The sequence below is a fragment of the Oncorhynchus tshawytscha genome, linkage group LG31 (assembly GCF_018296145.1).
Source record: "Oncorhynchus tshawytscha isolate Ot180627B linkage group LG31, Otsh_v2.0, whole genome shotgun sequence".
Classification (NCBI taxonomy): Eukaryota; Metazoa; Chordata; class Actinopteri; order Salmoniformes; family Salmonidae; genus Oncorhynchus; species Oncorhynchus tshawytscha.
In genome coordinates this window covers 35,466,304-35,478,803 of record NC_056459.1, presented here as the reverse complement: position 1 = coordinate 35,478,803, position 12,500 = coordinate 35,466,304, and the positions used below count along the sequence as shown (strand labels likewise).

Genomic DNA, 12,500 nt, shown 5'->3' with positions numbered 1-12,500 from the left:
GGTGTAGAGCAGAGAGAGAGGGAGGGAATCGTAGAGAGGTGGGGACAGAAAGAGGGAGGGAATTGTAGAGAGGTGTAGAGCAGAGAGAGAGGAGGGAATCGTAGAGAGGTGGGGAGAGAGAGAGGAAGGGAATCGTAGAGAGGTGGGGAGAGAAAGAGGGAGGGAATTGTAGAGAGGTGTAGAGCAGAGAGAGAGGGAGGGAATCATAGAGAGGTACGGAGAGAAAGAGGGAGGGAATCGTAGAGAGGTAGGGAGAGAGAGGGAGGGAATCGTAGAGAGGTGGGGAGAGAAAGAGGGAGGGATTCGTAGAGAGGTGTAGAGCAGAGAGAGAGGAAGGGAATCGTAGAGAGGTAGGGAGAGAGAGGGAGGGAATCGTAGAGAGGTGGGGAGAGAAAGAGGAAGGGAATCGTAGAGAGGTAGGGAGAGAAAGAGGGAGGGAATCGTAGAGAGGTGGGGAGAGAAAGAGGAAGGGAATCGTAGAGAGGTAGGGAGAGAAAGAGGGAGGGAATCGTAGAGAGGTGGGGAGAGAAAGAGGAAGGGAATCGTAGAGAGGTGTAGAGCAGAGAGAGGGAGGGAATCGTAGAGGGGTGTAGAGCAGAGAGAGAGGGAGGGAATCGTAGAGAGGTGGGGACAGAAAGAGGGAGGGAATTGTAGAGAGGTGGGGAGAGAAAGAGGAAGGGAATCGTAGAGAGGTAGGGAGAGAGAGGAAGGGAATCGTAGAGAGGTGGGGAGAGAAAGAGGAAGGGAATCGTAGAGAGGTAGGGAGAGAAAGAGGGAGGGAATCGTAGAGAGGTAGGGAGAGAAAGAGGGAGGGAATCGTAGAGAGGTGGGGAGAGAAAGAGGGAGGGAATCGTAGAGAGGTAGGGAGAGAAAGAGGAAGGGAATCGTAGAGAGGTAGGGAGAGAAAGAGGGAGGGAATCGTAGAGAGGTGGGGAGAGAAAGAGGAAGGGAATCGTAGAGAGGTGTAGAGCAGAGAGAGGGAGGGAATCGTAGAGGGGTGTAGAGCAGAGAGAGAGGGAGGGAATCGTAGAGAGGTGGGGACAGAAAGAGGGAGGGAATTGTAGAGAGGTGGGGAGAGAAAGAGGAAGGGAATCGTAGAGAGGTAGGGAGAGAGAGGAAGGGAATCGTAGAGAGGTGGGGAGAGAAAGAGGAAGGGAATCGTAGAGAGGTAGGGAGAGAAAGAGGGAGGGAATCGTAGAGAGGTAGGGAGAGAAAGAGGGAGGGAATCGTAGAGAGGTGGGGAGAGAAAGAGGGAGGGAATCGTAGAGAGGTAGGGAGAGAAAGAGGGAGGGAATCGTAGAGGGGTGTAGAGCAGAGAAAGAGGAAGGGAATCGTAGAGAGGTAGAGCAGAGAGAGGGAGGGAATCGTAGAGAGGTGGGGAGAGAGAGAGGAAGGGAATCGTAGAGGAGAATGGAGAAAACACATGGAGGAACACATGGAGGAACACATGGAGGAACACATGGAGGAACACATGGAGGAACACATGGAGAAGCACATGGAGGAACACATGGAGGAACACATGGAGGAACACATGGAGAAACACATGGAGGAACACATGGAGAAACACATGGAGGAACACATGGAGGAACACATGGAGGAACACATGGAGAAGCACATGGAGGAACACATGGAGGAACACATGGAGAAACACATGGAGGAACACATGGAGGAACACATGGAGAAGCACATGGAGGAACACATGGAGGAACACATGGAGAAACACATGGAGGAACACATGGAGGAACACATGGAGAAGCACATGGAGGAACACATGGAGGAACACATGGAGAAACACATGGAGGAACACATGGAGGAACACATGGAGAAACACATGGAGGAACACATGGAGGAACACATGGAGGAACACATGGAGAAGCACATGGAGGAACACATGGAGGAACACATGGAGAAACACATGGAGGAACACATGGAGGAACACATGGAGAAGCACATGGAGGAACACATGGAGGAACACATGGAGAAACACATGGAGGAACACATGGAGGAACACATGGAGAAGCACATGGAGGAACACATGGAGGAACACATGGAGAAACACATGGAGGAACACATGGAGGAACACATGGAGAAGCACATGGAGGAACACATGGAGGAACACATGGAGAAACACATGGAGGAACACATGGAGAAACACATGGAGGAACACATGGAGGAACACATGGAGAAGCACATGGAGGAACACATGGAGGAACACATGGAGAAACACATGGAGGAACACATGGAGAAACACATGGAGGAACACATGGAGGAACACATGGAGGAACACATGGAGAAACACATGGAGGAACACATGGAGGAACACATGGAGGAACACATGGAGGAACACATGGAGGAACACATGGAGAAACACATGGAGGAACACATGGAGGAACACATGGAGGAACACATGGAGGAACACATGGAGAAACACATGGAGGAACACATGGAGAAACACATGGAGGAACACATGGAGGAACACATGGAGAAGCACATGGAGGAACACATGGAGGAACACATGGAGAAACACATGGAGGAACACATGGAGGAACACATGGAGAAGCACATGGAGGAACACATGGAGGAACACATGGAGAAACACATGGAGGAACACATGGAGGAACACATGGAGAAGCACATGGAGGAACACATGGAGGAACACATGGAGAAACACATGGAGGAACACATGGAGAAACACATGGAGGAACACATGGAGGAACACATGGAGAAGCACATGGAGGAACACATGGAGGAACACATGGAGAAACACGTGGAGAAACACATGGAGGAACACATGGAGAAACTCATGGAGGAACACATGGAGAAACACATGGAGAAACACATGGAGGAACACATGGAGAAACACATGGAGGAACACATGGAGAAACACATGGAGAAACACATGGAGGAACACATGGAGAAACACATGGAGAAACACATGGAGAAACACATGGAGGAACACATGGGGAAACACATGGAGGAACACATGGAGGAACACATGGAGGAACACATGGAGGAACACATGGAGGAACACATGGAGGAACACATGGAGGAACACATGGGGAAACATGTGGAGAAACACACATTCTATAACCCAGGCATCCTATATTCTATAACCCAGGCATCCTATATTCTATAACCCAGGCATCCTATATTCTATAACCCAGGCATCCTATATTCTATAACCCAGGCATCCTATATTCTATAACCCAGGCATCCTATATTCTATAACCCAGGCATCCTATATTCTATAACCCAGACCTCCTATATTCTATAACCCGGACCCCCTATATTCTATTACCAAGGCCTCCTATATTCTTTAACTCAGAACCCCTATATTCTATAACCCAGGCCTCCTATATTCTATAACCTTCCTATATTCTATATCCCAGACCTCCTATATTCTATAACCCAGACCTCCTATATTCTATAACCCAGGCCTCCTATATTCTATAACCCTCCTATATTCTATATCCCTCCTATATTCTATAACCCTCCTATATTCTATAACCCAGGCCTCCTATATTCTATAACCCAGGCCTCCTATATTCTATAACCCTCCTATATTCTATAACCCTCCTATATTCTTTAACCCAGACCCCCTATATTCTATAACCCTCCTATATTCTATAACCCAGGCCTCCTATATTCTATAACCCTCCTATAGTCTATAACCCAGACCTCCTATATTCTATATCCCTGACCTATATTCTATATCCCAGACCTCCTATATTCTATAACCCAGACCTCCTATATTCTATATTCTATAACCCAGACCTCCTATATTCTATAACCCTCCTATATTCTATAACCCAGGCCTCCTATATTCTATAACCCTCCTATATTCTATAACCCTCCTATATTCTATAACCCAGACCTCCTATATTCTATATCCCAGACCTCCTATATTCTATATCCCAGACCTCCTATATTCTATAGCCCAGACCTCCTATATTCTATAACCCTCCTATATTCTATAACCCTCCTATATTCTATAAACCAGACCCTCTATATTCTATAACCCTCCTATATTCTATAACCCAGGCCTCCTATATTCTATAACCCAGACCCTCTATATTCTATAACCCAGACCCTCTATATTCTATAACCCTCCTATATTCTATAACCCAGGCCTCCTGTATTCTATAACCCAGACCCTCTATATTCTATAACCCTCCTATATTCTATAACCCAGGCCTCCTATATTCTATAACCCAGACCCTCTATATTCTATAACCCTCCTATATTCTATAACCCAGGCCTCCTATATTCTATAACCCTCCTATATTCTATAACCCTCCTATATTCCATAACCCAGACCCTCTATATTCTATAACCCAGGCCTCCTATATTCTATAACCCTCCTATATTCTATAACCCTCCTATATTCCATAACCCAGACCCTCTATATTCTATAACCCTCCTATATTCTATAACCCAGGCCTCCTATATTCTATAACCCTCCTATATTCTATAACCCAGACCTCCTATATTCTATATCCCAGACCTCCTATATTCTATAACCCAGGCCTCCTATATTCTATATTCTATAACCCAGGCCTCCTATATTCTATATTCTATAACCCTCCTTTATTCTATAACCCTCCTATATTCTATAACCCTCCTATATTCCATAACCCAGACCCTCTATATTCTATAACCCTCCTATATTCTATAACCCAGACCTCCTATGTTCTATAACCCCGACCCCCGATATTCTATAACCCAGACCTCCTATATTCTATAACCCCGACCCCCTATATTCTATATCCCAGACCTCCTATATTCTATAACCCAGGCCTCCTATATTCTATATTCTATAACCCAGACCTCCTATGTTCTATAACCCCGACCCCCTATATTCTATATCCCAGACCTCCTATATTCTATAACCCAGACCCCCTATATTCTATAACTCAGACCTCCTATAAATCAGATCCCCAGTTTCTCATGGTTAGGTCATATGGTCAGGAACATCCTCTTACATTGATAAACTATAAATCATGCCTGTTACAGCCAATGTAAAACACATTGTCTCAAATGCTGTGAGTAAATGTCTGCAAGTCATTGTGATACCAATCTGAAGTAGAACTTGACAATTACTGTCAGAGACCAGTATGTCTGTAGTACTCTGAGATACCAGTATGTCTGCAGTACTCTGAGATACCAGTATGTCTGTAGTACTCTGAGATACCAGTATGTCTGCAGTACTCTGAGATACCAGTATGTCTGCAGTCCTCTGAGATACCAGTATGTCTGCAGTACTCTGAGATACCAGTATGTCTGCAGTACTCTGAGATACCAGTATGTCTGCAGTACTCTGAGATACCAGTATGTCTGCAGTACTCTGAGATACCAGTATGTCTGTAGTACTCTGAGATACCAGTATGTCTGCAGTACTCTGAGATACCAGTATGTCTGCAGTACTCTGAGATACCAGTATGTCTGCAGTACTCTGAGATACCAGTATGTCTGCAGTACTCTGAGATACCAGTATGTCTGCAGTACTCTGAGATACCAGTATGTCTGTAGTACTCTGAGATACCAGTATGTCTGCAGTCCTCTGAGATACCAGTATGTCTGCAGTACTCTGAGATACCAGTATGTCTGTAGTACTCTGAGATACCAGTATGTCTGCAGTCCTCTGAGATACCAGTATGTCTGCAGTCCTCTGAGATACCAGTATGTCTGCAGTACTCTGAGATACCAGTATGTCTGCAGTACTCTGAGATACCAGTATGTCTGCAGTCCTCTGAGATACCAGTATGTCTGCAGTACTCTGAGATACCAGTATGTCTGCAGTACTCTGAGATACCAGTATGTCTGCAGTACTCTGAGATACCAGTATGTCTGCAGTCCTCTGAGATACCAGTATGTCTGCAGTCCTCTGAGATACCAGTATGTCTGCAGTACTCTGAGATACCAGTATGTCTGCAGTCCTCTGAGATACCAGTATGTCTGCAGTCCTCTGAGATACCAGTATGTCTGCAGTACTCTGAGATACCAGTATGTCTGCAGTACTCTGAGATACCAGTATGTCTGCAGTACTCTGAGATACCAGTATGTCTGCAGTACTCTGAGATACCAGTATGTCTGCAGTCCTCTGAGATGAGATACCAGTATGTCTGCAGTACTCTGAGATACCAGTATGTCTGCAGTACTCTGAGATACCAGTATGTCTGCAGTCCTCTGAGATACCAGTATGTCTGTAGTACTCTGAGATACCAGTATGTCTGCAGTACTCTGAGATACCAGTATGTCTGCAGTCCTCTGAGATACCAGTATGTCTGCAGTCCTCTGAGATACCAGTATGTCTGCAGTCCTCTGAGATACCAGTATGTCTGCAGTACTCTGAGATACCAGTATGCCTGCAGTCCTCTGAGATACCAGTATGTCTGCAGTCCTCTGAGATACCAGTATGTCTGCAGTCCTCTGAGATACCAGTATGTCTGCAGTACTCTGAGATACCAGTATGTCTGCAGTCCTCTGAGACACCAGTATGTCTGCAGTCCTCTTAGATACCAGTATGTCTGCAGTCCTCTGAGATACCAGTATGTCTGTAGTCCTCTGAGATACCAGTATGTCTGCAGTACTCTGAGATACCAGTATGTCTGCAGTCCTCTGAGATACCAGTATGTCTGCAGTCCTCTGAGATACCAGTATGTCTGCAGTACTCTGAGATACCAGTATGTCTGCAGTCCTCTGAGACACCAGTATGTCTGCAGTCCTCTTAGATACCAGTATGTCTGCAGTCCTCTGAGATACCAGTATGTCTGCAGTACTCTGAGATACCAGTATGTCTGCAGTACTCTGAGATACCAGTATGTCTGCAGTCCTCTGAGATACCAATACATGTGTGTAGAGGTGATATCATAAAAACATATTGACTCATTGTTTGTGTGATGTTCCCTATGCAGAGCCCAGGGCCAGTGGTGGTGTGTCCCAGGACCATCCCCAGGGGGATCAGGAGGAGGGGCGGAGGCTGTGAGGCCCTCTCTAGGGGGCTTTGTTCTCTGGCGGGTTCCCCATCCTCAGACCCGCTGGGCAGAGAGCCTTCACAGGGAAGAACGTGGGTGGGTCAGGATGATGAAAATACTGTCTGTCTATCTGGTGTCCGTTGCTATTCAATTTTCAATTTCAATCTAAGGGCTTCATTGGCATAGGAAACATATGTTTACATCGCCAAAGCAAGTGAAAAAGATAATAAACACAAGTGAAATAAACAATAAAAATTAACAGTGAACATTACACTCACAGAAGATCCAAAAGAATGAAGACATTTCAAATGTCATATTATGTGCTTTCTCTCTCTCTCTCTGTCTGTCTGTCTGTTTCTCTCTCTCTGTCTCTCTCTGTTTTCTCTCTCTCTGTCTGTCTGTCTGTTTCTCTTTATTTCTCTCTCTCTGTATCTCTCTTTCTCTCTCTCTGTCTCTCTGTCTCTTCCCCTCTCCCCCTCTCTCTCTCTCTCTCTCTCTCCCCTCTCCCTCTCTCTCTCTTCCCCTCTCCCTCTCTGTCTCTCTCTTTCTCTCTCTCTTCCCTCTCTCTCTCTTTTCTCTTTCTCTCTGTCTCTCTCTCTTTCCCCTCTCTCTCTCTCTCTCTCTTCCCTCTCTCTCTCTTTTATCTTTCTCTCTGTCTCTCTCTCTTCCCCTCTCTCTTTTTTATCTTTCTCTCTGTCTCTCTCTCTGTCTCTCCCTCTCTCTCTCTCTCTCTTCTATCTCTCTCTCTCGCTCTCCACATCTGTCATAAACAAACCAGGTTGTGTGTTGTAATGTCTGTATCTAATAGACATTGTGTGTGTGTGTGTGTGTGTGTGTCAGTTTCACGCTCTAGCTCATCAACGGGACTGAAGCCTCAGTGGAACCCTCCACCGACATCGTCAGACAGTGGCCACACCCCCGAGCCCTACCATAGGCCGACAGAGAGGGAAGCCCTTCCCACCGCCCTGCCCACTCAACCTCCGCACCTCCCTCCCCTTCTCACAGCAAACCTCCCCTCTCCATCACTGCCCCCACCACCACTCCTCCTCCCCCTCCTCCCTCATTCCATGAGCGTCCCAGCAGCAGGCCTCCCCCATCCCTACCGGTCCCCCTCCTCCCCTACCCAAGTCACCAAGCCTACCTGGCTCCCCATCCAGCACCCTCACCCCTTACCCCAGCCCTCTACCCCTCCTCCCTCCACGCCCCCTCCTCCCTCCCTAACCGGAACTCTGGTTTCTTCTACCCGCCTCCTCCCTCCCCCATCCTCTCCTGCTCCTCCCTCCCCCCTCCTCCCTCCCCTGTCCTCTCATCCTTCCCCCTCCTCCCTCCCCGTCATCTCCTCCCTCCCCCTTCTCCCACCCCCATCCTCTCCTCCTCCCTTCCCCCTCCTCCCTCCCCTGTCCTCTCCCCCTTCCTCTGAATTGAGGTTCTCTATCTCTGGTCCCCACGGCCCCCTCCTCCTCCTCCTCCTCCACCCCTCCCCCGCCTCATTCACCCCCAGCTGCCCCTCCTGTCTGCCCCCTCCACCACCCAAGATGCCCCCTGTGCCGTCCCCTGCCATGCGGCCCCCGGTGCCCCCCTCCTACCCCTGCACTGCACCTAGTCGACGACCACCAGCTGTGCCCAGGAGTGCAGGTATTTTGTTGTGATATTTGAAGGGGAAAATGCTTGATTTTGCAGCAGTAATTATGTAATACTGTATGTGATATGCAATGATTTTCTTCCAATTTCTTGTGAAAATGCGCTGACGAGGGATAAAGTTTGTTGACGTGTGACTTGATTGAGCCATAGATTTGCGTTAAATGTGTGGTGATTGGTTGAAATTACTAGGCCTCGTTTTTGTACTACAATGGGTCAGTTTTATACAATAATATTGCAATGATTTTACTGTTTTATACATTTGCAAGCTCTCATTATACAGAGGTAATTATTGATCAAAATCAAATACAATCGCAAAGTTCCAGAGAGATCGATTACTGTTTCCTGCATCTGATTGTTAATGACTCAGTGGTTTAATTCTATCTGTCCCTCATACCATCACAGTCACCTAATCATCCCCAGCTTACAATTGGCTCATTCATCCCCCTCTCCCCCTGTAACTATTCCCCAGGTCGTTGCTGTAAATGAGAACATGTACCTGGTAAAATAACGGATAAACGATACACTGTTCAATAGACTCTGTCCGAACTGGGCTCCAATGACATCACATTCATCTAGCTACACAGACAGAGACTACACAGACAGAGACTACACAGACAGAGACTACACAGACAGAGACTACACAGACAGAGACTACACAGACAGAGACTACACAGACAGAGACTACAACACTGAGAGAGAACTCTCTTTGTGAGGTTTCTCCACATTGTCTGTTGTCTTTCCCAACAGGTGTGGGGAGGTCGTTGGCTTCTCCCCCTGTCCCACCGGCCCGCTCCCCGTCCACGGAGTTGACCAACCGGATCCCTCCCCCTCATCCTCCTCCCCTTCCCCCGTCCTTAATGAGGAATGGACACAGCCTAAGTTTGCACAGCCTGGGTGAGAGTCTGATTCTCCTTCTTCGTTCAATAACTCCCTTCACTCATTCAATTCCTCTCCAAAACTGTGGCAATCGTGCCAAAGCCATTTTTTTTCCTAGCCACAGAAGCATGGCTTGCTCTTTAGACTTTTAGGCTGGGTGTCTGTGACACGCTTTGTGTGTTAGTGGTGTCTTTTCATAGTGTGTTAATGTGTCTCTGTGTTAGTGGTGTATTTAATGTGTCTCTGTGTTAGTGGTGTATTTAATGTGTCTCTGTGTTAGTGCTGTCTTTAATGTGTCTCTGTGTTAGTGGTGTCTTTAATGTGTCTCTGTGTTAGTGGTGTCTTTAATGTGTCTCTGTGTTAGTGGTGTCTTTAATGTGTCTCTGTGTTAGTGGTGTCTTTAATGTGTCTCTGTGTTAGTGGTGTCTTTTCATAGCGTGTTAATGTGTCTCTGTGTTAGTGGTGTCTTTAATGTGTCTCTGTGTTAGTGGTGTCTAATGTGTCTCTGTGTTAGTGCTGTCTTTAATGTGTCTCTGTGTTTGTGGTGTCTTTTCATAGTGTGTTAATGTGTCAGTGTGTTAGTGGTGTCTTTAATGTGTCTGTGTTAGTGGTGTCTTTAATGTGTCTCTGTGTTTGTGGTGTATTTTAATGAGTCTCTGTGTTACTGGTGTATTTTGTCAGTGTATTTAATGTGTCTCTGTGTTTGTGGTGTATTTAATGTGTCTCTATGTTTGTGGTGTATTTAATGTGTCTCTGTGTTAGTGGTGTATTTTGTCAGTGTTTTAATGTGTCTCTGTGTTAGTGGTGTATTTAATGTGTCTCTGTGTTAGTGGTGTATTTAATGTGTCTCTCTCTGGTCTTTCAGATGACTTTGAGTCTAAATTTCAGTTCCACCCAATAGAAGACTTTCCCCCTCCAGAGGAGTTTAGGCCCTTTCACGCATCTACCCAAGCAGAGAGAACCAAGGAGGTAGGGGCACAAAGTGTTGTGTGTGTGTGTGTGTGTGTGCCAGTTAACCCACTGTTCCTACTGTTCCTAGACCAGTTAACCCACTGTTCCTGGACCAGTTAACCCACTGTTCCTAGACCAGTTAACCCACTGTCCCTAGGTCAGTTAACCCACTGTTCCCTAGACCAGTTAACCCACTGTTCCTAGACCAGTTAACCCACTGTTCCTGGACCAGTTAACCCACTGTCGCCTAGACCAGTTAACCCACTAACCCACTGTCCCTAGACCAGTTAACCCACTGTCCCTAGACCAGTCCCTAACCCACTGTCCCTAGACCAGTTAACCCACTGTTCCTAGACCAGTTAACCCACTGACCAGTTAACCCACTGTTCCCAGTTAACCCACTGTTCCTAGACCAGTTAACCCACTGTCCCTAGACCAGTTAACCCACTGTCCCTAGACCAGTTAACCCACTGTTCCTAGACCCAGTTAACCCACTGTTCCCCATTGTCCCTAGACCAGTTAACCCACTGTTCCTAGACCAGTTAACCCACTGTCCTATTAACCCACTGTCCTAACCAGTTAACCCACTGTTCCTAGACCAGTTAACCCACTGTTCTTAACTGACTTGCCAAGACCAGTTAACCCACTGTTAAATTAAAAGACCAGTTCCTAGACCACTGTTCCTAGGCCGTCATTGTAAATAAGAATTTGTTCTTAACTGACTTGCCAAGTTAAATACAAATAATAAAATAAAATAATTAAAAAAATGTTAAATAAAATAAAAATATATTTTTGTTTTTATTCTAAAATGGATTTTAAAAAAAAGATATCCTCAGCAATATAAACACAATACCCCATAATGACAAAGCGAAAACAGGTTTTTATAAATTTTTGCAAATGTATTAAAACCCCAAAAAAAGAAATAACGTGCTTACGTAAGTATTCAGACCCTTTGATATGAGACTCAAAATGGAGCTCAGCTGCATCCTGTTTCTATTGATCATCCTTTAGATGTTTCTACAACTTCGAGTCCACCTGTGGTACATTTAATTGATTGGACATGATTTGGAAAGGCACACACCTGTCTATATAAGGTCCCACAGTTGACAGTGCATGAGCAAAAACCAAACCATGAGGTCGAAAGAATTGTCCATAGAGCTCAGAGACAGGATTGTGTCGAGTCACAGATCTGGGGAAGGGGACCAAAACATTTATACAGAACCACCAAGACTCTTCCTAGAGCTAGCTGCCCGGCCAAACTGACCAATCGGTGGAGAAGGGCCCTTGGTAAGGGAGGTGACCAAGAACCCGATGGTAGAGTGGCCAGACTGAAACCACTCCTCAGTAAAAGGCACATAACAGCCCGCTTGGAGTTTACCAAAAGGCACCTAAAAACTGTCAGACAATGAGAAACAAGATTCTCTGGTCTGATAAAACCAAGATTGAACTCTTTGGCCTGAATGCCAAGCTTCACGTTTGGAGGAAACCTGGCATCATCCCTACGGTGAAGCCTGGTGGTGGCAGCATCATGCTGTGGGGATGTGTTTCAGCGGCAGGGACTGGGAGACTAGTCAGGATCGAGTAAAGATGAATGGAGAAAAGTACAGTGAGATATTTGATGAAAATCTGCTCCAGACCTCAGACTGGGGCGAAGGTTCACCTTCCAGCAGGACAATCTTCTCTGTTTTTGTGTTATTATTTCACTGTTGTACTGTGTTGGATCTTGTCCAGCCATCTTGTCTCAAGAGGACCACAATGGAAATAAGTCCCAGACTGTATAGTGTGTTATCCTTGATGATTTAACAGTGGAAATAAGTCCCAGACTGTATAGTGTGTTATCCTCCATGATTTAACAGTGGAAATAAGTCCCAGACTGTATAGTGTGTTATCCTTGATGATTTAAAAGTCACAGACTTTATTTTTTTATTTTTTATTTTTTTATTTTACCTTTATTTAACCAGGCAAGTCAGTTAAGAACAAATTCTTATTTTCAATGACGGCCTAGGAACAGTATATACTGTATGCATAGTGTGTTATCCTCCATGATTTAACAGTGGA

At 45.9% G+C, this 12,500-nt stretch overlaps 1 protein-coding gene and 1 long non-coding RNA gene across 2 annotated transcripts in view; both read left to right on the top strand.

Moving 5' to 3' along the window:
• Positions 1 to 7,920, top strand: part of LOC121841514 — an 11,888-nt gene extending 3,968 nt beyond the window's left edge. The window contains exons 3-4 of the long non-coding RNA XR_006080547.1: positions 6,915 to 7,070; positions 7,815 to 7,920. This is a non-coding gene — a long non-coding RNA (uncharacterized LOC121841514). The remainder of the gene's footprint in view (positions 1 to 6,914; positions 7,071 to 7,814) is intronic.
• Positions 7,921 to 8,442: 522 nt separating this feature from the next.
• Positions 8,443 to 12,500, top strand: part of LOC112235129 (WAS/WASL-interacting protein family member 3) — a 9,711-nt gene continuing 5,653 nt past the window's right edge. The window contains exons 1-3 of the mRNA XM_042310083.1: positions 8,443 to 8,609; positions 9,363 to 9,509; positions 10,357 to 10,460. Of these exons, the coding sequence (XP_042166017.1) occupies positions 8,510 to 8,609; positions 9,363 to 9,509; positions 10,357 to 10,460 (351 nt within the window). The 5' untranslated portion in view covers positions 8,443 to 8,509. The remainder of the gene's footprint in view (positions 8,610 to 9,362; positions 9,510 to 10,356; positions 10,461 to 12,500) is intronic.